At 47.1% G+C, this 27,988-nt stretch overlaps 1 protein-coding gene and 1 long non-coding RNA gene across 3 annotated transcripts; both read right to left on the bottom strand.

Moving 5' to 3' along the window:
• LOC144325181 (uncharacterized) lies at positions 1-27,983 on the bottom strand. The gene is made up of 2 exons (XR_013390517.1): positions 27,134-27,983; positions 1-341 (listed from the first exon to the last, which is right to left on the bottom strand). It is a non-coding gene; the product is annotated as an uncharacterized LOC144325181 (long non-coding RNA).
• Positions 4,688-22,172, bottom strand: FTCDNL1 (formiminotransferase cyclodeaminase N-terminal like). Of its 2 annotated transcripts, none has more exons than XM_028751583.2 (6): positions 22,037-22,172; positions 20,753-20,875; positions 15,386-15,481; positions 14,089-14,241; positions 11,032-11,223; positions 4,688-6,823 (listed from the first exon to the last, which is right to left on the bottom strand). In XM_028751583.2, exons 2-6 carry the CDS (start codon positions 20,865-20,867, stop codon positions 6,384-6,386), a joined length of 996 nt encoding a protein of 331 aa, XP_028607416.2. In that variant the 5' UTR covers positions 20,868-20,875; positions 22,037-22,172; the 3' UTR covers positions 4,688-6,383. The 2 variants fall into 2 exon arrangements, with proteins under 2 accessions (XP_028607416.2, XP_028607406.2); XM_028751573.2 differs by having other exon boundaries at positions 21,905-22,148.
• Positions 27,984-27,988: the final 5 nt, after the last annotated feature.

Genomic DNA, 27,988 nt, shown 5'->3' with positions numbered 1-27,988 from the left:
TGGATTTCATGCTCTTTATTCAGCTCAAAGTGGTGAGGAGTAATGGAAGTTTCCCCCAGAATGTCTGCTTTATATACATTATTTACACAATGGGCCCCACGTGATTGACTAATTCCGGGATTCTCCTGTAGGCCAATCAGGTCGCGGATTCACTTCCATCTGGAGTTGGATTGGGTGGCTCCTGTGGACCAATCAGACTGCTGCATTCTGGAACTATTGTTCTAGGACCAATCAGGCTGCTGCATTCTGAATCCTATTGTTCTAGGACCAATCAGACTGCTGCATTCTGAATCCTATTGTTCTAGGACCAATCAGACTGCTGCATTCTGGATCCTATTCAACTCAGTACATCACACCCTGCTTTGAAACGTCCACAAAAAAAGTTAACCACCAGAACTACAGCAACAGCCAAAGAAGCAGCAGTCTATATGGTGAGATAAAAAAGTGGTAATGATGTTCATAAATGTGCTTTCAGTTGCATCTGAAAGTCCCCTTTATTTAATTGCTGGATTTAGCAAAACACATGCCGGCCCATACCTCTTCAGTAAAGCTGGTATTGACACCACAGAACAAAACAAGTTTAGAACTTGTCGAAAGTTATTTTAGTGTGGCAGCTCCTACACTTTGGGAACTCCCTGCCTACGTTCATTTTTTTTTTTTTTAAAGATATTTATTCAAATTTTACAAAATAGAAAACATAAGTTTACAAAGTAGAAAAAATTATAACAACAATTAACAAACTAAAATTATAACAACAGTTAACAAACTAAGAAAAAACACACATAGAAAAAAGAATAAAAAGGGTACAAAATGCAAAAAACAAAAACAAACAGGCAGTTGAAAAAGAAATTTAAAAAGAAAAAAGAAAAAATATCCATTTTCCTGCCTAAGTTCAAAGTAGTACATTTCTTGGCACCTGCTTAAAATATTTTTGTTTAGGCCTGCCTATCCAGACATATAGATGAAGATCTTGACACATTTGTAATCTCTTTTGCTGTTAATTTTAAATCAATAAATAAATAATAATAATAATCAATTAATTTTAATCAATTTTAAATGTTTTCCACTGTTCTCGATTGATAATTTAACTCAGAGGTTTTTCTGCAGTGAAGCAATATATATATATACGTTTTGATCAATAAATAAAACAATATTGCAGATCGACTTCAACAACAGCCTCTCTTTTACTGTCTCCAGTTTTACAAAAACAACAACAACAACAACCAAACAATATTTGGGTGAAATAAGCTCTCGCCCATTTCCAGTTGAACAAGTTGTGTAGCTGAACCAGTTCATCAGCTGCAGAGTGAACAAGATGGCAGAAAACAGCCTCCTTCCCTTGAAGCCCTCCCTTGCTTAGTGCAAGTTCAGTCTAAAACTACAGAGCCATTAAGAAGGGAGAGCAGGGAGTTGCCCATCAAAAGTTAGCAGCACCTAGACAGCAGCCTGAGCCAGGCACACAGGAGACTCTGTCATTCCCACCATGGTGAGATGGGTTGTATTTGTACTTCCATGTTAGTAAAGGTAAAGGTAAAGGGACCCTTGACCATTAGGTCCAGTCGTGACTGACTCTGCGGTTGCGGCGCTCATCTCGCTTTACTGGCCAAGGGAGCCGGTGTACAGCTTCCGGGGCATGTGGCCAGCATGACTAAGCCGCTTCTGGTGAACCAGAGCAGTGCATGGAAACGCCGTTTACTTTCCCGCCGGAGTGGTACCTATTTATCTACTTGCACTGGCCTGCTTTCGAACTGCTAGGTTGGCAGGAGCAGGGACCGAGCAACGGGAGCTCACCCCGTCACGGGGATTCGAACCGCCGACCTTCTGATCAGCAAGCCCTAGGCTGTGTTATTGCTAAAGATGCACCTTTATTCATATAAATTGGCACCTACAATATTATGTAATATTCATCCCCATTTTAGGCGGGTGATGCATTCCTCTTTGGGGGGACAACATGTAAGCGCCCATCCTATCTGTGAGTGGACATGGTTTTGCTTTTCTGAGAAATAACCGGTTGTACGAAATACATCCCAAGCATAGAGATGTCCATGCAAATGTGAGATTCCCAGCAACTTCCACATGCCTTTGCTCCCTGCAGAAAAGCCTCTCCTGAGGGTTGAGGGACTCTAGTGGGAGAGAAGCAACATTGCTAAGGGAAGCGGGTGGCGCTGTGGTCTAAACCATTGAGCCTCTTGGGCTTGCCGATCGGAAGGCCGGCAGTTTGAATCCCCGTGACGGGGTGAGCTCCCATTGCTCTGTCCCAACTCCTGCCAGCCTAGCAGTTCGAAAGCACACCAGTGCAAGTAGATAAGTAGGTACCACTGCGGCGGGAAGGTAAATGGCATTTCCGTGCGCTCTGGTTTCCATCACAGTGTTCCATTGCGCCAGAAGCGATTGAGTCATGCTGGCCGCATGAACCAGAAAGCTGTCTGTGGACAAACGCCGGCTCCCTCGGCCTGAAAGCGAGATGAGTGCTGCACCCATAGTCGTCTTTGACTGGACTTAACCGTCCAGGGGTCCTTTACCTTTTCTTTTTAACTTTAAAAACTTTTAAAAAGTAAAAGTACAAACATATAATCATGATCGTAAATAATTTGATTAATTTATTTGATTGTACAAACTATCTCATGATGGGCATATGTGTTACACTTTGTTTTGATTGAAGTGAAATAAATATAAAAGGGTGGATCCAGACCCAGATAGAGTAGATCCATTGAACTTAATGGGACTTAAGACTAACTTCAGCAAAGTCCTTAACCCTAGAGCTTTTATGAGCCAACAGCAAAGTTTCTGGGATTAAGGGACGGTTGACAGCTATGCCTCGGGGTCCCTTCAAACTCAACGATTCTATGATAAGTGAGATTTGAACCAGGATTTTTCCTGCGTGTTCATTCGTGCCACCACACAGCAAGGCATGCTAACATTCGAGCAGCCCAAATGTAGTCCATAACACATACACAGAAACTTGCCTCTTCCTTTTTAATGAACGGCAGCCACTACCCGACACCAAGACTGGAAACTGCGCAATAACATTTGCATTTCAATGGCTCATCCTTGAGCACGTGCACTATAAAACTTTCCTTGCTGAGCAGTCCTCCCCTTAGCCGCTGGATGGCAAAACAAGAGGAAAACGAAATAGCAAAAACTGTCATTTTAAAGGGAGGATTTGCAATTGCTGCCCTCTGGTGGAGATGATGCAAAACCGAAAGTGCCAAAACCAGGCAATTGCTTCCACGTTTAGCCTTGTTATCCTCCCGGAATACGTCAAACGCCTCCGAGTCACCGCCACATCTTGCAGTAATAGTCAATTTTGCACACATCAAATAGGTAATTTGTGGGATTTGCCGGTTCACATTACGGCCACTGCCTTAAATAGCTTCTGAAATGCAAAGGCAAATCTTCTATTATTGGATGATAGGTAGCTCTAAAAAAAAGGAAAAAACGAAGATCATGGCCACTGGTTCCATCACCTCCTGGCAAATAGAAGGAGAAGAAATGGAGGCAGTGAGAGATTTTACTTTCTTGGGCTCCATGATCACTGCAGATGGTGACAGCAGCCACGAAATTAAAAGACGCCTGCTCCTTGGGAGAAAGGCGATGGCAAATCTAGACATCTTAAAAAGTAGAGACATCACCTTGCCAACAAAGGTCTGTATAGTTAAAGCTATGGTTTTCCCAGTAGTGATGTATGGAAGTGAGAGCTGGACCATAAAGAAGGCTGGTCGCCAAAGAATTGATGCTTTTGAATTCTGGTGATGGAGGAGACTCTTGAGAGTCACATGGACTGCAAGAAGATCAAGCCTATCAATTCTTAAGGAAATCAGCCCTGAGTGCTCACTGGAAGGACAGATCCTGAAGCTGAGGCTCCAATACTTTGGCCGCCTCATGAGAAGAGAAGACTCACTGGAAAAGAACCTGATGTTGGGAAAGATTGAGGGCACAAGGAGAAGGGGACGACAGAGGATGAGATGGTTGGACAGTGTTGTCGAAGCTTTGAGTTTGACCAAACTGCGGGAGGCAGTGGAAGACAGGAGTGCCTGGCGTGCTCTGGTCCATGGGGTCACGAAGAGTCGGACACGACTAAACGACTAAACAACAACAAGCTCTAAAGGGAAGCACCCTAAAGAGGGCATCATGGAAGCGAGAGCCATTTCCCCCAATTATCACAGCAGGGATTCTTGCTTGCTCTTGGTTTTTATCGCTGTCAACGCAACAGCCTCCCAAGGGGGACGTGATAAACCAAGATTAAACTCCAGGGAGATACTTTGGTGCTTCAGTTGTCATCGGGAGTCCAGATTGCATCAGCTCCAGCCAATGTGGTCAGGGATGATGGGAGCTGTGGTACAATGAAATGTGGAGGGCATCAAGCTGGCTACAATATTTGCTGCTCCCATGCAGCCTCTTTGGCACGGATGAGGCACAAGAAGAAAGGGAGGAGTGAGGCTCTAGGACAGGGGTGAGGGAACTGCCGCCCTATGGCCAGTTCCAGTCTGTGAAGCCTCCCCATCTGGCCCCCTGAGGTTCCAACCAAGACTCTCTGGAGTCCATCCCTTTGCCACCCATTGCTCCTGGAGAATCAAGAACTTGTGATTGTGCTGGAACCACTAGCTAGGTTTTGGGGCAACTTTCCAAAGCACATACTTAAGTGTTTTTCTGCTTTTCCTAGTGTCTCTGAAATATACTCGGAGTGTTGATTTCATGCTCTTTATTTCAGCTCCTGGCAAACAGTGAATGAGTGCTTTCCCCAAAAACCTCTGGCTATATATACATTATTTACACAATGGGTCCCATGTGATTGACGGATTCAACTCCCCTCCTGAAGCCTGATTGGACTGTTCCTACAGGCCAATCAGGTTGCTGATTCACTTCCTCCTGGAGCCTGATTGGGCTGTTCCTTCAGACCAATCAGGTTGTTGCCTTCTAGGATCCTACCTGCCTATTGTTTTAGGATCCAAGCTCAGTAGGTAACACTCTCGGAGGTCGTACGCCTTGGAACACCAGTCTCTGGAAATCACAAATGAGGACTGTTGCATTCAAGTCCTGCTTACAGACTTCCCATAGGCATCTGGCTGGCCACTGTGAAAAAAGGATGAACTTCTGGCCTAATCCAGGATGTCCTAATTCTGAGCAAAGTGTTAGTTGGATACACTCTACATAAATGCACATTTAAAGTGTCCTTTCATACTGCATCAGGGTGTGGTACGCTGGTTTGACAACATCTGATAGGAAGTGCCTACAGAGGGTGGTGAATACAGCACAAAATATTATGGGCTGTCCTGTGAATCCGCTGGATGAAATAGCAGAAGAACGTTGCCTCAGGAGAGTGAGGAAAATTATCAGTTATGATTCACACCCTGGCCGGCACTTTCTGGATCTCCTGCTCTCAGGCAGAAGATATAGAAGCATGATTAGTCGCACCAACAGGGTAAGGAACAGCTTCTATCCGTGGGCTGTTAGGCTGCTGAATGAAAAGATAACAACAGGGCAGCTGACTTTTGGGTTTGGTGGGTGTGCGTCAGTAAACAAGGGGAATTAAGACTAAGAGAGCTGAGTGGGGGGTGCTCGTGTAATCTCACTGTATACAAGTTGTACAAGTGACAATAAAGTATTTCAATTTATTTATACCTTGCCAGGATACATTAGTCTCCTGGCCCCCAAAGGTTGCCTTGGAATTAGAAAGGAGAAGAATTTTAACCAGTGATCATGAACTGTTTTTCAGCCTGACGGCAGGTTTCTGGGACTTTCATAACAGGGGTGGCAGCACCAGAGGTAAAACTGGGCACAGCAATTAGTGTAATTTTTTACCTTTTTAAAGGTAAAGGGACCCCTGACCGTTAGGTCTAGTCGTGGCTGACTCTGGGGTTGCAGCGCTCATCTCGCTTTACTGGCTGAGGGAGCTGGCGTACAGCTTCCGGGTCATATGGCCAGCATGACTAAGCCGCTTCTGGCAAACCAGAGCAGCGCACGGAAACGCCGTTTACCTTCCCACCGCAGCGGTACCTATTTATCTACTTGCACTTTGACGTGCTTTCGAACTGCTAGGTTGGCAGGAGCTGGGACCGAGCAACGGGAGCCCACCCCGTCGCGGGGATTCGAACCGCCGACCTTCTGATCAGCAAGTCCTAGGCTCTGTGGTTTAACCCACAGCGCCACCCGCGTCCCTTTTTACCTTTGTACAGTAGGCTAATTCCCACACAATCTGACACAACCCTTTCCTTCCTCCCTACAGTCAAGCCAGAGGCAGGGTCAGAGTTCAATGATGCGCTCCAGCCAGGCAAAAACATTTGAGGATCACTAAGTGGGGCAAGAATCTGTCTGGGGAGAGGGTGTGACTCCCAGATCTGAGGTTCTCCACCCCGATTTAAAGCCAGCAAACAGCAAGGCTATCACATGAAAACGCCGCCCCGCATCCTCCAGAATTCATGGACACCACTTGTCAATGCGTAGGCAGCGCATCGTGCGCATTCCTCTGGCGTAAACCCAACCAGCGCGGTCCCAACAGTGCTTACGCCGCGGTCCCTGGCTGACTTCTTAATGGAAGCCTCGATCAGCCAAGGCGACACGTAGTGATACGTTCTCCCGAGAATGCTGTAGGAAACATATCCTGACTTGTCACCCACGGCCCAGCTGGCGTCATGGTCGTCAAAGCTTTCCACGTTGCATGCTATTTCGATTTGCCCGTTGTGTGGGAAAGCCATCGACTGCACGCCCTTCAGGCCTCTGGCACCACTGCCCCGGACGGAGCCTGCGACGGCCTTGGCCACAGTCAAGTCTTGCGTGTCGACCATCACATTGCAATTCATCACGTAAGGGCTGGCACCAACCCCTGAAACGATCAGAAAATGAGTCAAAATTAATGGTTGTTTGATGGCCTAGGATTCGGACTCGGAGGCTGAACCTGAGGAATCCCAGCCTGCATAGGAGTCCCCGCCTCCAGAACCAGCTGAGCCGGGGCTGGGGCTTGAGCCTGAAGGGTCCTCACCTGTGCTGGATCCTCAGGTGCAGGCACCAGCTGAGTCTGCTCTGGCTCCTGAAGTGATGGAGGACCCATTGCCTGCAGGTGCTCCACTCTCAGCCCCGGCAGAGGAAGCTGAGGTTGCCTCTGGGTCCGGTAACCCTCCAGCCTCTCCTGAGCTGCAGAGGCTCAGGGCAGAAGGGCGGAGGGAACTAAGCTCCCGCAGGAGGAGTGCTCGCCTCCAGGTCAGGAGAGGCGAGTCACCAGAAGATCAGGGCCGCCCTATGCCTCGGGGCAGATAAAAGCCAGCCAGCCCCAGTCCCAGGTTGCGGGAGCAACATTGTTGGTAGCCTGTTCCTGCCTGCACCCTGTCCTGCTCTTCTGCCAGAGTTCCTGACCTCACCCGACTTCCTGCCTTGGACCCCGCTTCAGCTTTGATGGACAGCCTCCATACCACACCCTCAACCTTGGACTGGACTCAGACCTTGCCGCACGGTTAACCCTCGGGACCAGCACAGGTTGTGAGGTTGGTTTGGCTTCTGCATCTACTCTTCAGATACGGTCAAGTAATTTCTAAGTCTCGGGAAAGCACTTTGGCTAATCCTTCACTTATACACCAGGCAATATTCAGTATTCTTTATCAAGAGAGGGTAGTACAGTCGTGGACGCGGGTGGCGCTGTGGGTAAAACCTCAGCGCCTAGGACTTGCCGATCGCATGGTCAGCGGTTCGAATCCCCGCGGCGGGGTGCGCTCCCATTGCTCGGTCCCAGCGCCTGCCAACCTAGCAGTTCGAAAGCACCCCCGGGTGCAAGTAGATAAATAGGGACTGCTTACTAGCGGGAAGGTAAACGCCGTTTCCGTGTGCGGCTCTGGCTCGCCAGATGCAGCTTGTCACGCTGGCCACGTGACCCGGAAGTGTCTGTGGACAGCGCTGGCTCCCGGCCTCTAGAGTGAGATGAGCGCACAACCCTAGAGTCTGTCAAGACTGGCCCGTACGGGCAGGGGTACCTTTACCTTTTAGTACAGTCGTACCTTGGTTCTCGAACAGAATGTGTTCCAGGAGTCCATTCAACCCCCGGAACCGCTCAAAAACCAAGACATGGCTTCCGATTGGCTGCAGGAGCGTCCTGCAGCCAATCGGAAGCCGCAGAAGCCGCCCCGGACGTTTGGCTTCCGAAAATCATTCTGAAACTGAAACACCCACTTCTGGCTTTTGAGCGTATGAGTTCCAAGGCATTCGGCAACCAAAGTATGACTGTAGTTGGATCCAGAAGACCCAAGGAGAGTCCAAAGCAGGCCTGGTGAGTTTTATGGCCTAGAGAGACTTCCCAGGACTGCAAATAAAGGTCTGGAGGAGGGCATATGCCACCCCCCAGGCCCACAGTTCCCAAGCTTTTACATAAATGCTCTGGAAGGGCATTCCAGGAGAAGGGAAGTTGAGGAGCAAAGTCTGTTTCTCACACTGAGTACTGAGCTACCTTGGTGCAAATAGAAGCCAGCCAGTGGTGAATCTAGTAAATAAATTAAAGGTACTGCACTCAAGACCTATTCCCCAGTGAAAAGCAGTTTTATATCTGCCTCTTCGTAAGCAACGTGAAAGAAGGAAGGGGAGAAACTCCACCTGGAATAAATCATCATTGCAAATTGTTCATGATGAAAAAAAAGAGTGTGAAAGTTTAATATTTCTCCGAGGTCTTTTCTTTTCCTTTCCTCCTTGGAGTTCTGACTCATTGTCTTTGTAGTTTATGAGCCAGAGCCTGGATAGAAACAAAGATCTTTACAGCAAACAAACAAAAAAAAGAACACAAACCCTCAAGGCCAAATTGTTGAGGTAGAGGGAAAATAAAAACAAATGCACTAATTAACATCTGGTGTGTGTTCCTTTCTCACAAACGCAAATGCAGTATGTGTGTGACAGCGCTGGCAATAATAACTGGTTTAAGGATTCTTGCGGCAGAATGACGTCTGAAGAAACAGGATTTTTTTTTAAAAAATGGATTATTCAATCAAAGTACATAAGGAGCTTTGTTTCATGCAGAGCGTTTTTTAAGTAGGTTAATTCTAAGTGGGTCAATAGGAGAATAATTACTGTTATTCTCTTGATATCTACCCCATTCTCTATTAAATATTTAACCAATTCTCTTCAATGGATTGTAGCAATGCCTCATCAGTCCTCCTTTCAAAACATTTGAAATAGTTTACTGGGCACAATCCAGGGTACGAAACAAGCCCAAGTGATATTGTGGGGCTTAAAAAGAAAAGATATCAATGGTACCCAAATGCTTGATAGTACATGCTCAAGAACGGCTATAATTGACTGCTATTGACCACATGATGACCAATTGTAAACTCACATCGAAACTCAGAAGTCAGGTGATTTGACCCCCTATTATTACTGACAATTAATGTTGTGAAATTATTTAAATGGGCAACTTGCCTACTGGCAACGCAGCAGAGCCCAAAAGGGAATTCTTTAGCCACTCCAGGAATTCTGGGGTTTTTGTAGTTGTTGTCCCGTTTGGTAATGCCCTTCCAGGTCTCACATCTTTACATAGGGACTTAAGATACACAACACTCAAAATGCATGTTATAAGACAGGGATGGGGAAACCGTGGCCGTCCAAATGCTGTTGGATGCCAGTTCCCATCAGTTCCCAGTGAAGACAGCCCATGGTTACGGACGATGGAGTTGGAGTCCAACAACATCTCTAGGGTTCACAGTTCCTCCACCCCTGTTTTCAGAGACAATCATTTATTGGTTTATTTTTCAAAAAATACCCTGCATGGGGAAGCCAAAACCTTCGTAGACTTCAAGAAGGTTCTGGAGTTACCTGAAGGGATACAACACAAACTATTGCTTACACTGGAATAGATTAATTGATTTGTTACCATTAATGGTTGCCATTAATTTGATCTGAACTGTTTTTATAATGAATTGATTTTAGAATGCTGTATTATTTTACTGTTGTTAGCTGCTCTGAGCCCGGCTTTGGATGGGGAGGGCGGGATATAAATAAATTTTTTTTATTATTATTATTATTATTTATTACAGCCTACATCAAATTAAGAGCAAAAAGCTGCCAGGTGCCTCAAGGTCTTCTGCTCTTCAATAACTCTATGCATTTCCTGTTGCCTATTGGTGCTCTCTCTTCCTCAACACCCCCCCCCAAGTCGTCCTCTCCCCAGTCCTTTTGAATGGCACTTTATTCCCCATCCCCATCTCAAAAGCCTAAGCCTTCAGTCCTACAAATGCAATTGGCTTGGGAATAACTTCTAATGAACTCTGTGATGCTCCAAGTAAGCAAAGACAGGGCAGCAAGCCTATGCAACTTTAATCCGTTATTAGTCTTCCTATCTTCCCTCTCTCAATGTTTGGTACACTCACCATAGCTGTCAACTTACAGATTTGAAAATAAGGGACCAGCAACCTCGAAAATAAGGGATCAGCAGCCAAAAGAAGGGATTTTCCTAGCACAGGTATGTTCAACTTCTGAGCCCCTCCAAGCCAAAGGCAGAAAGCCCAGCCAGCAGCCAAACGAAGCCTTAAGCGGTGGTTCCCACAGCGCAGCAACCCGGCAAAGGGGATGCAGCAAGGAAAACCACCGTCACCTCTCCGCTGGGAAGCGCTGAGCAAAGACGAGTCCCCAGGCAACACGGCCGATTTGATTGGCACAAGGCATGCAAGCTCCACCCCCGTCATTCTTAGACTCCTTATTGGGTGAGCAACGCGGCCAAGCAACACAGTTGGAGCCTCCCTCCTCCCTGGCTGGCAGGGAGGGAGGGAGAGGAGCTGCTTCCTTTGAAACCCGGGAAATTTAAGGGACATCATCAATAAGGGACAGCAGCAGGACACGGCGCTGGGATAAGGGACTCTCCCGCCAAATAAGAGACAGTTGACAGCTATGACACTCACCTGTCTCTTATCTGCATTCTCTCCCATTCTCAATATTTATATGTAAGCTCCTTGGGGCACAGACCACTGGGGAGTGGGCTATATTCCTCTGTGAAGTACTAGAGACATTGATTACCTTGTACCCATGACAAAAACAGCAACAATGAACATTGCAATCATTTCATACCTGTTAAACCATGTCTTAAGGTAGGTGACAGCCCTACATCAGGGATAACAGTGGCTGCGTTGAAAGCTCTGCGGTTAAACCATCCCAGCTGTTTTCTTCTTTGAACCAGACTTTGCTTCTCAGGGAGATGAGCTTGCCCAAAAAGAAATATGCTGCATCCAGGAACACAGCAGACTAAGGTCTCTGCTATATCTGAGGGAAGAGAGGAACAGAAGGGAAGTACAACAGCTAGAACAGGGGTGGCAGCCTTTGGGGGCCAGTGAGTACTCTGGAATTTTGAAGGTGTGATGTGGGTGCAATCATAAAATGGCCGCCGTGGGAACATGACGGAACACAAAATGGCGGTCAAGGGGATGTGGTGTAGCACAAAACGGATGCTGCATCTAAAAAAAGCAGAAAAAAGAGGGCATGCCCCACACTAGAGGACAGGGGCAGAGAAGCACCTCTCCTCTGTTCAGAATGGAAGAGGCAGCGATGATTGTCCAATCCTGGCCTCCAATGAAACGTGGGCAGGTTTGAGGAGGCGTGTTCAATGTAGTAGAAGCCCTTGCCAGTGCCAACAAAAACCGAGCAGGAAAAGCAAAGAGTCTGTTGCGCATTGTGGGTTTTGGAGGGAATCATTACTGGCTTTTTTCTCGAGCACCAGAGGATGCAGTGTCAGGCATATGGGCACCATGCTGGTGACCCCGAGCAAGAAGAAACACAACAAGAAAGACTAAGAGAGCAGCTAAGCTGTAGACTGGGGCTGCCTACTCTATACATATAATGCCAATTTTGAAAGAACTGCAGTGGCTACAAATTTGCCACCAAACCAAGTTCAAGGTTCTCGTGTCAACCTAAGAAACCCTAAACAACCTGAGACCTGGGTACCTGGAAGAAGATGGCAGCCTAGCTGGTGGCCTGCTGAGGTCTATCTTGCAAAAAAAGAAGCTTGCCCGGTGTATTTGTTACGAATCCTTAGGCGCCAGGCAAAAACATTCCTCTTCTTCCAGGACTTTAGCTAATGAAACGATCAATGGCCTTTTAAACAGCACCTTTAAATATGGGGTTACTGTTTTTGTTTGTTATCATGGTATGTAATTTTGTGTTGCTCTTTTGTAAACCTCCCTGTGATCCTTGGATGAAGAGCGATATAGAAAACAAACAAAAACTCAGAGGAAAAGCCTTTTCCATTATGGCACCCAGTATGTGAGGGACGCGGGTGGCGCTGTGGGTTAAACCACAGAGCCTAGGACTTGCCGATCAGAAGGTCGGCAGTTCAAATACCCATGACGGGGTGAGCTCCCGTTGCTCGGTCCCTGCTCCTGCCAACCTAGCAGTTCGAAAGCATGTCAAAGTGCAAGTAGATAAATAGGTACCACTCCGGCGGGGAAGGTAAACGGTGTTTCCGTGTGCTGCTCTGGTTTGTCAGAAGCGGCTTAGTCATGCTGGCCACATGACTTGGAAACTGTATGCCGGCTCCCTCAGCCAATAAAGCAAGATGAGCGCCGCAACCCCAGAGTCAGTCGCGACTGGACCTAATGGTCAGGGGTCCCTTTACCTTTTTACCCAGTATGTGGGCACCCTCATCTCCTTTCAAAAATAAGGCAAGTGCTGCCTTTGTTACATGATTTGATGCATGCTAAGAACATTTCTAATGCACGCAGGCATATGCTAGTTATTAATGCAGAGCTTTTAGTAGAATTGGCTGCTTTTACTGTGATGGCTGTATTTTAACACATTGTTTTTAACATATATATACATATATTTGTACTGCTGTGAACCTCCCTGGTGTTTCTTGCGAAGGGTGGGATATTAATGTGTTAAACAAACACACAAGCAGGCAACAGATCTGAGAAAGTGTGAACATGTGAGCAAGGTGGCAATTGGTTATCTAAAATGCTGTGCTGTCATTCCAGTTGTAAATTGTACAACCAGGCTTTGGAGTATACATTAAACAGCTGCACTAAACGGTTCAGAATGGGGTTAGCCAAAGCCGTCCCCTCCACTTGTTGTTAGACTTCAGTTCCCATCACCACTGACGATGGGTCATGCTGGCTGGAGTTGGTGAGAGTTTGAATCCCAAGAACATTTGCAGAGTGCCACCTCGCCCTACCCCAAATAATAATAATAATAATAATAATAATAATAATAATATTTATACCCCGCCCATCTGGCTGAGTTTCCCCAGCCACTCTGGGCGGCTCCCAATCAAGTGTTAAAAACAATACAGCATTAAATATTAAAAATTTCCCTAAACAGGGCTGTCTTCAGATGTCTTTTAAAGAGAAGATAGCTGCTTATTTCCTTGACATCTGAAGGGAGGGCGTTCCACAGGGCGGGAGCCACTACCAAGAAGGCCCTCTGCCTGGTTCCCTGTAATCTCACTTCTCGCAATGAGGGAACCGCCAGAAGGCCCTCGGCGCTGGATCTCAGTGTACGGGCTGAACGATGGGGGTGGAGACGCTCCTTCAGGTATACTGGACCGAGGCCATTTAGGGCTTTAAAGGTCAGCACCAACACTTTGAATTGTGCTCGGAAACGTACTGGGAGCCAATGCAGATCTCTCAGGACCAGTGTTATGTGATCCTGGCGGCCACTCTCAGTCACCAGTCTAGCTGCCGCATTCTGGATTAATTGCAGTTTCCGGGTCACCTTCAAAGGTAGCCCCACGTAGAGCGCATTGCAGTAGTCCAAGCGGGAGATAACTAGAGCATGCACCACTCTGGTGAGACCGTCTGCGGGCAGTTAGGGTCTCAGCCTGCGTACCAGGTGGAGCTGATAAACAGCTGCCCTGGACACAGAATTGACCTGCGCCTCCATGGACAGCTGTGAGTCCAAAATGACTCCCAGGCTGCGCACCTGGTCCTTCAGGGGCACAGTTACCCCAGTTAATTTAGAGAGATGCCTCTGCTTTGACAGAAGAACAATCCAACATGAATCGGTGACTACATTAAGGATCCTTGGGTCAGATCTTGTGCAGCCAAGCTGGGGCCCTCCAGGGAGTTGGAGTCCAACCAACCACATTATTGAGGTCACGACATTGACTACTGTGCTGGATGTTCAGGTTCTGCTTACTTCGAGCCACCGTTCCGCACTCTTCCACATCGACACCTGACAACGGGTAAATGGGCACCAAGTCTACTGCACCAAGGCAAGGGTGGATTCCAGAATGTTCCGCCATATCTATTGAAGCAAAAGCCTCCACACAGGCAGCAACGACAGACCTGCCTAACAAAACACAAAGAGGGCGAAAGAAACTTTATCAAACCCATTATTAACTAAATCTGAAAAGGAAAACTAAATCTTAGCCACTCTTGCCCCAAATATGTTTTAATTAAAAACATTCACACACAAAGAAAAAACATAGACAAACTCCCCGCAGCCCCTTGCGACTGTTTCTAGTGACAGGGATAAGGTAACTCCTCTTTCTCATTTACACAAAGCACTAATTTTGGGAGAAATGTGAAGCTCTTACGACTCTTACAAATCTACCCACCTTGAAGCAGGGTTCTTATTATATGCAACAAACACACTTTAAAAATATACTAACAAAATAGCCCACTTCGTATCTTGGAGGGTTTGCTATTGAATCACAATCTACAAGGGTGTACTTTTTTTAGTGAAGTGCTGAACACAACCGTGTTAATTATGGCCACCTGACATCCTCCTGCTAACTTTGTCTGACAAGACTGCTTTTGATTCACTTTGTAAACATCCCTACAGAACGTCCTTAGCAGAAAAGATAAGAAAGAATATTTTATTCTGCGCCTCCTCCATCACACAGCCTGAATTCAAAAGTAAGCTTTGCTGCAGTCCAAACACAAATTACCTGGGAATAAGTTCCCATTGAATTCAATAGAATTTAATTCTGAGTAGACATGGTTAGGAGTGTGATGTTAATTGGGGAACCGGCTCTTGTAAACCAGCGTTGAAGGAAAATTCTACACAACACATCCCTCTCAAATCTAGCTGAATGTTATTTATTTTCAAAAACTGTTAAGAGGGCTTCCAGACAAGAGTTTCTTGTCACAAACAATCAGTCACACCATAATTTTCTGTGTTTGTGATTCACGTGCAACCATTCACCAAGGGGATTAAAACGTCACCTTTTTTTGGAAATATGTGTCTTTGTGTTGGCACTTGTTATTTATATAATTTTTCAGCTGAGGATTTTTTTTAAAGTCCTCATTTATCAAGGAAGCTAAACACCACAGCATGTTTTTTGAGAGAAGCAATGCGTTTTAAAACGTACTGTTTTACTCTCGGGCAAACATGTATACAACTGCAAACTTTGCATTGAAAAACACAACATTCAAAGGCCAATAATAATAATATGAGCTGGGACATTTTAATACATATTTTTAAAACTTACCCAGTCTGTCAACTGGAGCTGCAATAGTTATGACAGACCTGTTATAGTCATAGTCAGAAAATATATTAAGCACAGTTGCTGGGAGATGCTCCTGGCCTACGGGGAGGGAAAAAATGGAACATTTCTTGTGGTTCAGACAACAAATAAAGGCTTCCAATTTAGCTTAAGCACATGCTATGTTTTGAAGAGGTACATTCTGATCCTAAATCCATTAATTGCAAAATAAGTTCTAGCAAGCTAAATGGAGCAAGCATGATAGATTAGAAAAATATTGAACAGTTTTGCTCAATGCAATCTGTGGCCTTAAAGCTATTGCTCCCATCAGCTACAGTCAGTATGACCAGTGGCCAGAGATGATGGGAATTGTAGTCTAGCTATCCATTCTTAAGGAAATCAGCCCTGAGTGCTCACTGGAAGGATAAATCCTGAAGCTGAGACTCCAATACTTTGGCCACCTCATGAGAAGAGAAGACTCCCTGGAAAAGAGCCTGATGTTGGGAAAGATGGAGGGCACAAGGAGAAGGGGACGACAGAGGACGAGATGGTTGGACAGCGTTCTCGAAGCTACCAGCATGAGTTTGACCAAACTGCGGGAGGCAGTGGAAGACAGGAGTGCCTGGCATGCTCTGGTCCGTGGGGTCATGAAGAGTTGGACACGACTAAACGACTAAACAACAACATGTGGGGGGCAACAGGTTCCCCACCACGGTCTGAGAGAGTACAGATAGGCAACACAATCCAGGGCTTGTCATTATGAAAACCATACTGGCTGAAATTCCCAATTCTTGGCAACTTCATTAACGGGTGGGGGCTGGTCCTCTTCTGCATCTGTTTGCCCTACGTTTGTTCACACAATGAACTTCAGACTTAGCCTGAAAGAGATGCCAGGATAAAAAAACTCTTACAAGTACACAAACAAAAACGCCACCCCGAAGTTTTAGAATGTGTTAGTCAGTGATTAACAGATCAATGGGCTTCTTTTGTGCAAACACAGCTCATGCAAACTATATCCAAAAACTTCACAAAGGCTGCCATTTGGTAGGACTTCAGAAATGCGTGGCTGACCAAACCATAGCTATCATAAAAACCAGAGGGCTGGAAGGGACTCAAGAGTGTCGTTTAGTCTTAGCTCCTGCCCTGAGGCAGGACTTTCTATACATACTTCACACACACACACACACACCCAACATACGGCTTCAGAGCTTCACGAACATCAACGTCAATGTTTGGTTGGGTGGGTGAGAATGGAAAGCTCAAGCATGAAAGCTCAACTAATGTTTTCTAATCAAAGCTTCATTTGTGCCAGGGAGCTTAGATACACCATCCGTTTCCAGGACCACGGCTAACACTGGAATACGTACAATCAAGTGCCTCTGAGAATGTGCAGAGTGCAATTTTCTTACCGAATCAACATCCCTGAAGTAGCAGGTAATGGGAAAGACTGAGACCCTAGGGAGCCACTGATAGCCAGAACAGATAATTCTGGACGAAATGGACAGATAAGTCGGACATGGTATAAGGAAGGTTTTAAAAATTATTTTGATCTCCCCCAGTTAAACAACCCTTTAATGGAAAATCATAATAAATAAATAATAAACACACTTGCATTTATCATAATCATAGAATTGTAGAGTTGAAATGGACCCTGAGGTTCATCTAGCCCACCCCCCTGCAATGCAGAAATGTGTAGTTCAGTGTTTCCCAACCTTTTTTGGGCAAAGGCACACTTGTTTCATGAAAAAAATCTCGAGGCACACCACCATTACAGCCCCGTGACGTCAGCGCGCAGCGTCACGCCGGGAGGGACATGAATTGCTAGCAAATTACATAATCACCTCCTTGAGGGCTGGCTCATCTTCTCCGAAGGCAGAACCCCATTAATTAACAGCACAGACTCACACCATAGCCAAGACGAGGGGGGAAAACCTCAGTCATGCACAGTCATGCACATGTGGGGGCTAAATGAGGACGAAGACCGGGCAGAGAGCAGGGTTCAAATCACCCCACCTGGCCAGGACAATCCCTGGGTGCTCCCTTGGTCCACTCGCCTGACCCACCTCGCAGGGCTGTTGTTGCGAGGATAACACCGGGAGAACCACGCGCGCCCCCGGGAGCTCCTTGGAGGAGAAAGCGGGCGATGAATGCAATGCACGAAATATATGAGAGGCGACCAGGTTTTGCAGGTGAGGGGCCCCCGCCAGCCTCCGCTTCCAACACCCGGCGCAACGACGCCGAAGTTTCCCCCCGGGCTCGGCTCGGGGAGCAGCGCTGCTCCCCCCCGGCTCCCCTTCGCCCTCCCGGCTCTCTCTGCCGCCCACTGGGGACCCCCCTCACCTGCCAAGTCCGGAGCGCCGGTGGAAGTTGCATGCATGCATGCAGGGCGCCGCGTTGCCATTGCATTGCACTGCACTCCATGCAACGCCTGCACGCATGCATTGCCTTGCACGCACGCCAAGGGGTCTCCCCGCGGTCCGATGCGTCCCCTCCGGCGCGGATGCAGCATTGCAAAAATAAAAAACCCCCGACGCAGCCCTACCTGGGGGGCAGCCTCCGCCTCCGCCGCTCCGCCTCCGCGGGGATCCCCGGGCTCCATCCTGCCGCCCGATCTCTGCGGGGGCGCAGGCAGGCTGCGCGGGGTCTGCGCGGAAGAGCCCCTGCCCGCCCGGCCGCCGCCGCTGCGCTCATTCCATGGCCGGGAGAAGAGCGCTTCAAACAAAACGCCCGGCCCGCCAGGCCACGCTGGGAAACGTAGCTCGCGCACCCCGCGCGGGCGCGGAGCCCAAGGGCGAGGGGACTACGGATCCCGGCAGCCCCCGCGCCGGGGACGGAGGGGGAGAGGCCGGGTGCAGGGATGGAGGGACGGGTGGGCGAGCGAGTGAGTGGCAGCCGCCAAGCCTTGGCCGAGAGCCAGGAAGGGCCTCCCCGGAGGAGGAGGAGGAGGAGGAGGGAGGCGCAGAGCGGGAGGGAGGGAGGGAACCCCAGGGGTCATCTAGTGACGGCGCCCCAATCGAAAATTTGACTTTAAAAAAAAAAATCTTTCAATTTTTTAATTTTTCCCGCGGCACACCAGGCAACATCTCGCGGCACACTAGTGTGCCGCGGAACAGTGGTTGGGAAACACTGGTGTAGTTGTCCCATACAGGGATCGAACCTGCAACCTAGGCATTATCAGTACCATGCTCTAAGCAGCTGAGCTGTGCTTCTGGTACAATGGAGAAAGAGGCTTTGGCATGACTTACCGTATTTTTCGCTCTATAAGACACACTTTTCCACTCCTAAAAAGTAAGGGGAAATGTGTGTGCGTCTTATGGAGTGAATGCAGGTGGGAGGCTCTTGGGGGATTTTCCCCGAGGAGGGAGAAGGGCTGCCCTTCTCCCTCCTTGGGGAAAAGCCCCCAACAGCCACACACACACTCCACGTGGCTCTTTAAAGGGAGTGCGGCTCTTGGGGGAGCCTTCCTCCCGCTGCCCGGGAGAGGCTGTGCGCGGCTATCCCATAAGCCAGAACAGCAACAGGCTATCCCAGAAGCCAGATCCCTCTTGCTGTTCTGGCCTCTAGGATTCAGAATATATTTTTTCTTGCTTTCCTCCTCCAAAAACTAGGTGCATTTTATGGTCTTGTGCGTCTTATAGAGCGAAAAATACGGTGCTTATTCACTCCAGCTAATTAATGTCTGCCCTTTTCTGTCAATACACAGTTTTGGATCTATCCTAAGTACTTTTGGCATTCAAGTATGACTGCATGGAGGGGCTCCCATGAAAGAATAGGTCACATCCAGTCAGCATCAGACTAAAGGGGATCCTGCTCACATAAGGCTCCCTCCACCATCAGGGTTTGCATCCCAGGGCAGGCTGTCCTATTCTCAGGGACTGGGCAGAGGAGGAATGGTGGAGACTGCCTCCCCAGCCTGACCCTTCCAGAGAAGAAGGAGACAGTTCAGAATTACAACAGGGGTTTGAGGGAGGTCACAGCTCAGAGGCAGGTGAGGGGGAAAGCTGGGAAATAATGGGAGAGGAAGAGGAGGAAGAAGAAGAGAAAGCATCAGAGGGGCAACAACTAACGGACACAGTGTCTTTAGAAAGCATTCCAGACACCACCCCTATCCCAGAATCTGGCAAGCCTTGAAAGTAGGAGAGCAAAGGGCTCAAATTTTTGTCAGCACCCGTAGAGGAGATGATGACAATGACGAATGAGGAAGTGGGAGAAAAGAAGTGTGGAAAGTCACTCGGGACAACGCCGTTATCCTAAGAGGCTGTGTTCCAAGCCTCTCTCTGTAAATAAAGCCAGTGTGGTGTAGTGGTTAAGAGCGGTAGACTTGTAATCTGGTGAACCGGGTTCGATTCCCTGCTCCTCCACATGCAGCTGCTGGGTGACCTTGGGCCAGTCACACTTCTCTGACGTCTCTCAGCCTCACTCACCTCACAGTTTTTGTTGTGGGGGAGGAAGGGAAAGGAGATTGTTAGCCGCTTTGAGACTCCTTAGGGTAGTGATAAAGCAGGATATCAAATCCAAATCCAAACTCTAAATACTGAATAAAAAGCAGATGATAAGAACTTTTCCTTGTCTTGTAGTTCCTGGCAACCAGCCATGGGAGCTGCCTACTGCCACCTGACACCTATGTGCACTCTCTGCACTGGCATTGGTACCCTTCAAACAAACACTGGTCGCGCATTGGACAGAGCCCTACGCGCATGAAGATAGATAGGGCTCCTTCCACAAGAAATACCAAGGGTGGGCTAGCCAAGTGCATTCCAGAGGGCTCCTCCACACCACTATAGGTAAAGGTAAAGGGACCCCTGACCATTAGGTCCAGTCGTGGCCGACTCTGGGGCTCATCTCACTTTATTGGCCGAGGGAGCCGGCGTACAGTTTCTGGGTCATGTGGCCAGCATGACTAAGCCCTTCTGGCGAACCAGAGCAGTGCATGGAAACGCTGTTTACCTTCCCGCCAGAGCGGTACCTATTTATCTACTTGCACTTGGATGTGCTTTCGAACTGCTAGGTTGGCAGGAAAAGGGACCGAGCAACGGGAACTCACCCCGTCGCGGGGATTCGAACCACCGACCTTCTGATCGGCAAGTCCTTGGCTCTGTGGTTTAACCCACAGCGCCACCCATGTCCCATATTTGGAAAAAACCAGATGCGTGTCTGTATGAGATCGTCCCGCTGCGGTGCATTGATTAGAATGGGGTAGGCGTTCCAGTGTATATTATGAGAGCATATCCCCTCCCGTGCTCCTGCACACCTATTCATACATTGACATCACATGAAACGAGATCCTGATTGAGATGACTACGTTCATACTCTGGTTTTAACCCACAGCGCCACCCGTGTCCCATATTTGGAGTAGATCTACATTTTTCTTACCATTATCCTCACAAACTGCAGCTCTTGCTACTTTCTCAACAATGTCCTTTCTTCTTCCTTCTGAAATGTTTAGCAAACAAACAGCCAGACGCAAGCCAGTTCTGCCAGAAGTCATTTTCGCCCCTGTAATAAAAGAATACTCCTTAATTCCAACGGAACAGTCAAGGTATCGGTAGCATTCTCCAATGGTGACGTCAAAGTGTTCCTTCTCTCTCAACAGGAGGAAACCGCATCCAGTCACTTCACGATATACCTTAGCCCAGGACAAAATCCCTACACAAAAGCATTTGTTTCCATGCTGACATTCACACGAATCTTGTGGATGCAAATCATAGCATATGACACCGCCACATAGGTCTCTTGTAGTTTTTGGACTACAACTCCCATCATCCCTACCTAGCAAGCCCAGTGGTCAGGGATGATGGGAAATGTAGTCCAGAAACAGCCAGAGACCAAAGATTGGGAAAACACTGGGAAGCTAAAATTGGACGCCCCTTCTGGACAGTACATATACAGACATGCACCTATGTAAGTAACACTGTCATAAATTACGATCTGCACCATGCAATTCTGCCTAGCAAGCCCATCTTGACCAAGCGCAGTTGTGTTATGAAATTCTCCACATTGTTATAGATTAAATGCCAAATTTAAGTTGCAGTCTAGATGCTTCCAGACGATTGTTTAAAAATGGGGTCGGTGCTCCTTGTGGATGCTTTTTGCAGCACCCACGACACCACTGACATCAAAATGACAGCCTGCATCCCCCCCCCCATTTAACACAGATTCGCTGTTTCTCGTGGAAATCAAATGATTGTTTTCTCTTTTTTGATACCAATTACCCTTTTATCTCAGTGCCCTGTACTGAATCCCTATATAAGGGAGTAGGCTCCACTGAACAAAGTGTGCCTTACTTTCTGAGTAGACACTGATTGCGTTGTTTTCGCTTTTAAAACATATTTTGCTCGAAATGATTTCAGCATATGGAAGAAAACAATGAGACTTTTGTTTCACTACTTCTATCTTATTTGATCGCGGCATGTATGATCGGGTAAAATTATACAGCAAACCCAAGCTGGGGGGGGGGGGGGGCTGCCGCACGAATCGCCAAAATTAAGACAGAGCCGTAACTAGACTAACTGGTGGTCTACTTACAATGTTGGAAACAAGTCTGGTCGGCTAGCAGAGCAGGTTCAGGGTATTTTGCTATTAACCAATACTAGTATTGCAGCATCCGACCAGACAGCAACTGCGCCAAAATCTGTAAACCGCGAAGGCAAAACAAACCTAAAACTTCCAACAACAGGGACTTTTTCTTTCTTTCTGTGACTGTCCCTCCCAGACTGCAAACGCCACGTGAGTTTTGGAAGGTTACTGCTTTGCTGGGAGCCTCTTCCGGGAAACTGGTGTGTGACTATTTTCACACTGCTGTTGGTGCGGGATTTGTTGCGCGCGCTCCACCTCCCCTCGCTCCTCCCGGGAAATGCATCGCTCCGCGGATTCATTTCGCGCTGAGATTTGAATCGCTCTGCAGATTCCTCTGCAAGAGACGGCTGGTTACAGGAAAGAGCTCGGAGATGCCAGCTTTGTTCCTCTTCCTCTGCAAAGTCTGCTTTCGCGCAATCTTGTGTCTGTTTGATTTTATGTTGGATGGGCACTGACGAGGTAGCATCGCCTACCTTACCAAGGGTGTAGCGGCGGGGGGAGGGGGAGCAGCTGCCGCCTCCCAAAATATAGTAAACAAATAAAAAAATAAAAGTAGAAATTGTAGAAACGTTTTGACAGATTGTTCCGAGCACTTGGGGTCAAAAGGAAATAATTTAAAACATTTCATCCCGAATCTGCTAGACAGAGCCAGACAGAGGATGGTGGGTGTCTTGCACACACACACACCCCAACATAAATCCTGGCTATGCCCATGCATAAAAAGCAGAGACATCATCTTGCCGACAAAGGTCCGTATAGTTAAAGCTATGGTTTTCCCAGTAGTGATGTATGGAAGTGAGAGCTGGACCATAAAGAAGGCTGATCGCCGAAGAATTTATGCTTTTGAATTACGGTGCTGGAGGAGACTCTTGAGAGTCCCACAGACTGCAAGAAGATCAAACCTATCCATTCTGAAGGAAATCAGCCCTGAGTGCTCACTGGAAGGACAGATCCTGAAGCTGAGGCTCCAATACTTTGGCCACCTCATGAGAAGAGAAGACTCCCTGGAAAAGACCCTGATGTTCGGAAAGATGGAGGGCACAAGGAGAAGGCGATGACAGAGGACGAGATGGTGGGACAGTGTTCTCGAAGCTACCAGCATGAGTTTGACCAAACTGCGGGAGGCAGTGGAAGACAGGAGTGCCTGGCGTGCTCTGGTCCATGGGGTCACAAAGAGTCAGACACGACTAAACGACTAAACAACAACAAAAATGCCCATGCAAGGGAACGTCATAAATAGCAAAGCAATGGCAACATTTGCTTGCTAAAGTGAGGTCCAGATTACTGCACTTTGGAGCAAGCAGCAGCAGCAGCAGGTTCTCTCTTACAACACTCCATATTTTATGACATTTACATCTTGACTTTGCTACAAGGAGCTCACCGTGGCATAAATGCAGTGCCGGATTTACATATAAGCTAAACAAGCTATAGCTTAAGGCCCCACTCTCTTGGGGGCCCCCAAAAATTTTAAAGGAAAAAAACCTGGATGTACATTTCCAAAAATACGAGATAAAAACAAATACAATAAAACCTACATACAGTTAGAGCTTAATAATTATTTCACTACAGTCATACCTCAGGTTGAAGTAGCTTCAGGTTAAGTATTTTTGGGTTGCGCTCCGTGGCCACCCGGAAGTAACGGAGCACGTTACTTCTGGGTTTTGCCACTTGCGCGTGTGCAGACACTCAAAATGACGTCATGCGCATGTGCAGAAGCGGCGTTCACTTCAGGATGCGAATGGGGCTCTGGAACGGATCCCATTCACATCCAGAGGTATCACTGTATTAATATACTTCTTAATTATATTTCACTATTAATATACTTCTTCTTAATTGTCTTTCAGTTCAACAATTACTTTTATAAAATACATATTTTGTTATGTGCAAATGGCTTTAATAATAATAATAATAATACCTTCATTGTCAATGTACAACCCATGTACAATGAAATTAACCGAGCCTCCCTTCCCCCCCCCCCCAACACTCAATCTCATTGTATTCTGTACTTGTCACACAACACATCAACCCCGAAAGTCAGTTGCACTATATTATTTTCCGTTCAGCAGCCTAACAGCCCACGGATAGAAACAGTTCTTTAGCATGTTGGTATGACTGATTACCTATTAGGTCCATAAATATAGCATATATTCAACACAAAAAACAGCGACAATTTGTTGTTGGCAAAGGACAGCTGGACATATAAAGGGCCCCATTACCTTCAGTAGCTTAGGGCCTCATCAAACCTAAATCCAGCCCTGCATAAATGCCATGCTTCTGCTCCCCGTTTTGCTCTCACAGCAACCCTGTGAGGTGACAGAGTACTTAACCCAAGGTCACCCAGTAGATGCTTTGATCTCAGCTCCATCTACCTCTCTTGCAGCAAATTCTTCCTATATTTTTAGACTTTTAGCCTGTGGACAAGGACTTTATTGTTTATACCGATCTATAAGGTGGTGTGGGGGCCTTTCAGGGCTGAAAAGTAGAGCGACAATAACAATAATTAATTGAAACAAAATTTTGTGAGATAATTTAAGGACAACTAGAAAATGTGAGAGTCACACGGAGACAGCTGTTGCGGGGGGAACCCTCCATGTAAAAAACTCAAACGTTAAAACTTTACAGTTGTGCTGCCTAATCAGTTTCTTAACAAATGTCAAAAGAAAGAGTTTGCTGGTATATATACTATCACTGAAAACGTTATGGTTAAATCTAATAATCAGATGGTAAAATATAGGATATAGTAAATTTATTATTCAAGCTAGAATGTGCAGCACCATCTTGTGGTGATCAGAGTTCATTTTATATTTAGATTTATATTTTATATTTAGAAGTCAATAGAATATTAGCCCTGGGTGCTCACTGGAAGGACAGATCGTGAAGCTGAGGCTCCAATACTTTGGCCACCTCATGAGAAGAGAAGACTCCCTGAAAAGACCCTGATGTTGGGAAAGATGGAGGGCACAAGGAGAAGGGGACGACAGAGGATGAGATGGTTGGACAGTGTTCTTGAAGCTACCAGCATGAGTTTGACCAAGCTGCGGGAGGCAGTGGAAGACAGGGGTGCCTGGCGTGCTCTGGTCCATGGGGTCACGAAGAGTCGGACACAACAAAACGACTAAACAACAACAACAACAAAGAATATTAGCTAGATAACAAAAGTATATTTCACATTAAAAAGTAACAGTGTGGTCCTACTCACCTCATGCCACCTAGATGAGGAAAGGATCGCTATTAAATCACCTTTCACCAGCAAAATAAAACATTATCCTTACACTGACAGAACGCAGCCATTCCAAAGGACACAAAATGCGTGGGGGTGCACAGTGACGTAGCGTGGGGGGTGCAGGGGGGGCCGGCCGCACCGGGCGCAACATCCGGGGTTAGGGCAAATCCATGGGTTAGGGGACGCAAATCCACAGGTTAGGGGGCGCAAATCCACGAGTTAGGGGGTGCAAATTACTTGCCTTGCCCCGGGTGCTGACAACCCACGCTACGCCACTGGGGGTGCAGCAGGAAAGCAGCAGAACAAATAAGATTTGCAACAATATGTTTTATTTTCCAATGAATACTTCGTGTTCTGTGGCTACTGAGCATGCTTACTGGGCTGCTTTTCTCCAGTTAGTGTTTGTTTTTGTAAAGTTTTTTGTACTCCTGAAAACTTTGAGGTTGAAACAGTATCTTCCACAAAAAGGATAATGGGCTTAAGTGCCACATATTTCTAACTGCAAGTGTGCTTGCACAACATTTTAGGAAATGGAATGAGAAGCAAAATCACTTTTGTTGGGGACTCTCTTCACTGGTTGCATTAGCATATATAAAGAACATTTCAAAATAAAGTATTACTAATGGATGTCAGATGTAAAATGCACGTTTAAAACAGCACAATTAACAAGAGAATCAAATATTATCATAAGCTAATAATAATAATAATAATGATGATAATAATAATTTATTGATACCCCACCCATCTGGCTGGATTTTCCCCAGCACTCTGGGCAGCTCCCAACAGAATATTAAAAATGCGGTCATATCAGCTGTTGTCGCTGCCAATCCAATGGTGGTTCATGGCAAGCAGGCGGCTGTGGAAGCTCAGGCTCAATGACCTGGGTTGGCGCTAAGAGACAGCCAAGATGGTCTCTGGCCTCTTCAGCAGCCTCAGCTTTTGTAGTTGGAGTCAGTCACGGCATTGCCATCCCAGGCCAGGTGGGAAAGGCCTGCAAGGCAGAGAGCAGGTCTTCCAGGCCTAACAACCAAGGAGTTCAAGGACACATTTTGGCTAGGCAAGTATTCAAGGAGGGTACAGAGCAGGACCGATGAGAGGTGTGGCCTTGGAGAAATGTCCCAAGGGCCAGACAGAGGTATGGGAAATGCTGGTGCCAAGTTATTTTGCACCCTAAAGGTAAAGGGACCCCTGACCATTAGGTCCAGTCATGGCCGACTCTGGGGTTGTGGCGCTCATCTCGCTTTATTGGCCAAGGGAGCTGGCGTACAGCTTCCAGGTCATGTGGCCAGCATGACTAAACCGCTTCTGGCGAACCAGAGCAGCACACGGAAACGCTGTTTACCTTCCCGCCGGAGCGGTACCTATTTATCTACTTGCACTTGGACGTGCTTTCGAACTGCTAGGTGGGCAGGAGCAGGGACAGAGCAACAGGAGCTCACCCTGTCGCAGGGATTCGAACCGCCAACCTTCTGATCGGCAAGTCCTAGGCTCTGTGGTTTGACCCACAGCGCCACCCGCGTCCCTCCATTTTGCACCCTAGGCAAGGCTACTGACTTGCACCTCTACTTCCACCAACTTGCCAACTTCGGTTTTCAAAACAGATGTGGGGGGAAAGCGCAGAACGTGAAACTGCTCAATATATTTTAAATTGAAAGAGTAAGTTATACAGGTGGTGGACATTTTGCATGCATCCAGTTGACATGCGACTGACATGCGTACCACTTTCGGCTCCGGAAGGTGATGGAACAGGCTTAAGTGTGACCACAATGGCCATTGCACAATGACCCCCACACAAACAGGGTGTTGTTGCCTGGGCAACAACCTTTGGTTCTCTTTCACAACTGCAAAAGAAAATGTTTTAGCACACAAATCATTTTGAATAATATTGTGAATTTGCATAAAACTGTGCCCCACTGAGGTCTGTGCCCTGGGACATGGCCCCATCCCAAAGTGACCCTGAAGGAAGGTGAGGACAGGTGACCTCACCTAGGCCTGAAGTCACCCCCCACCAAAGCAGGCTCAAAGCTTCTCAAAGCTTTTCAAAATCATTTTCTCAGCAGCTAAGCATCAGAAACATTCCGCTCTGCTGTAACAAAGGTAGAGAAGAGTCCATTGTTTCTCAGGCCTTTCTCATGCCTTCTGGCCTTGCTAAAGAACCACACTGCAACTTGCTTTCTGTCCGGGAATGTAGGGGAACAGTTAGGATCACCCCAAAAACCCTAAAACTGTTTGTGAATTCCCCCCCCCAACCAGGCCTCGAAACTGTTCAAAATTCCTTTTGTCTTCTAAAAAATCCAAAACAGCTTTTCTCTGCTCTTCTCTGCTTTTCTCACAAGATGCTGTGGCAAGGGCAAACCGTTACTTTTTATCAGTACAAGAATGCTTCAAAAAGCTAATGAATAGACTCTGTCAGAGCAGGCCTGAGACTGACTTTTATCTCACTCTAGTTGCAACATCTTTGGACATGCTGAACCACTCTCATTCCCCTTTCCTGGGAAGGGTGCCAAGAGTCCCCAATAGTCCCAAGACAGCTTTCTGTTCATGCTCAGAGGAACCTCAACATGGGGCAGGACTCCTGAGGGAGGAGAAAGGGGGAGGGAACTGGAAAGGGGTATATATGCTTGTGCACATGACTGTGAATTTCGTGCATGTTTTTGTGAACTATCACACTTGCTCCTTCTACCAGTTCATGGATGGTAGAAATAAACCTTTTTCTCCGAAACTATTCCTTGAGTGTCTGTTGACTCCCACTTCCCTTTCCCAGGCGCAATATTTTTCCCACCCGAGGGCAAAGCCTCATAAGGCTACAA

Source organism: Podarcis muralis, chromosome 1 (assembly GCF_964188315.1).
Source record: "Podarcis muralis chromosome 1, rPodMur119.hap1.1, whole genome shotgun sequence".
Lineage (NCBI taxonomy): Eukaryota > Metazoa > Chordata > Lepidosauria > Squamata > Lacertidae > Podarcis > Podarcis muralis.
Note: the sequence above shows the minus strand (reverse complement) of the source record. Positions and strands in the feature narration are given on the sequence as shown.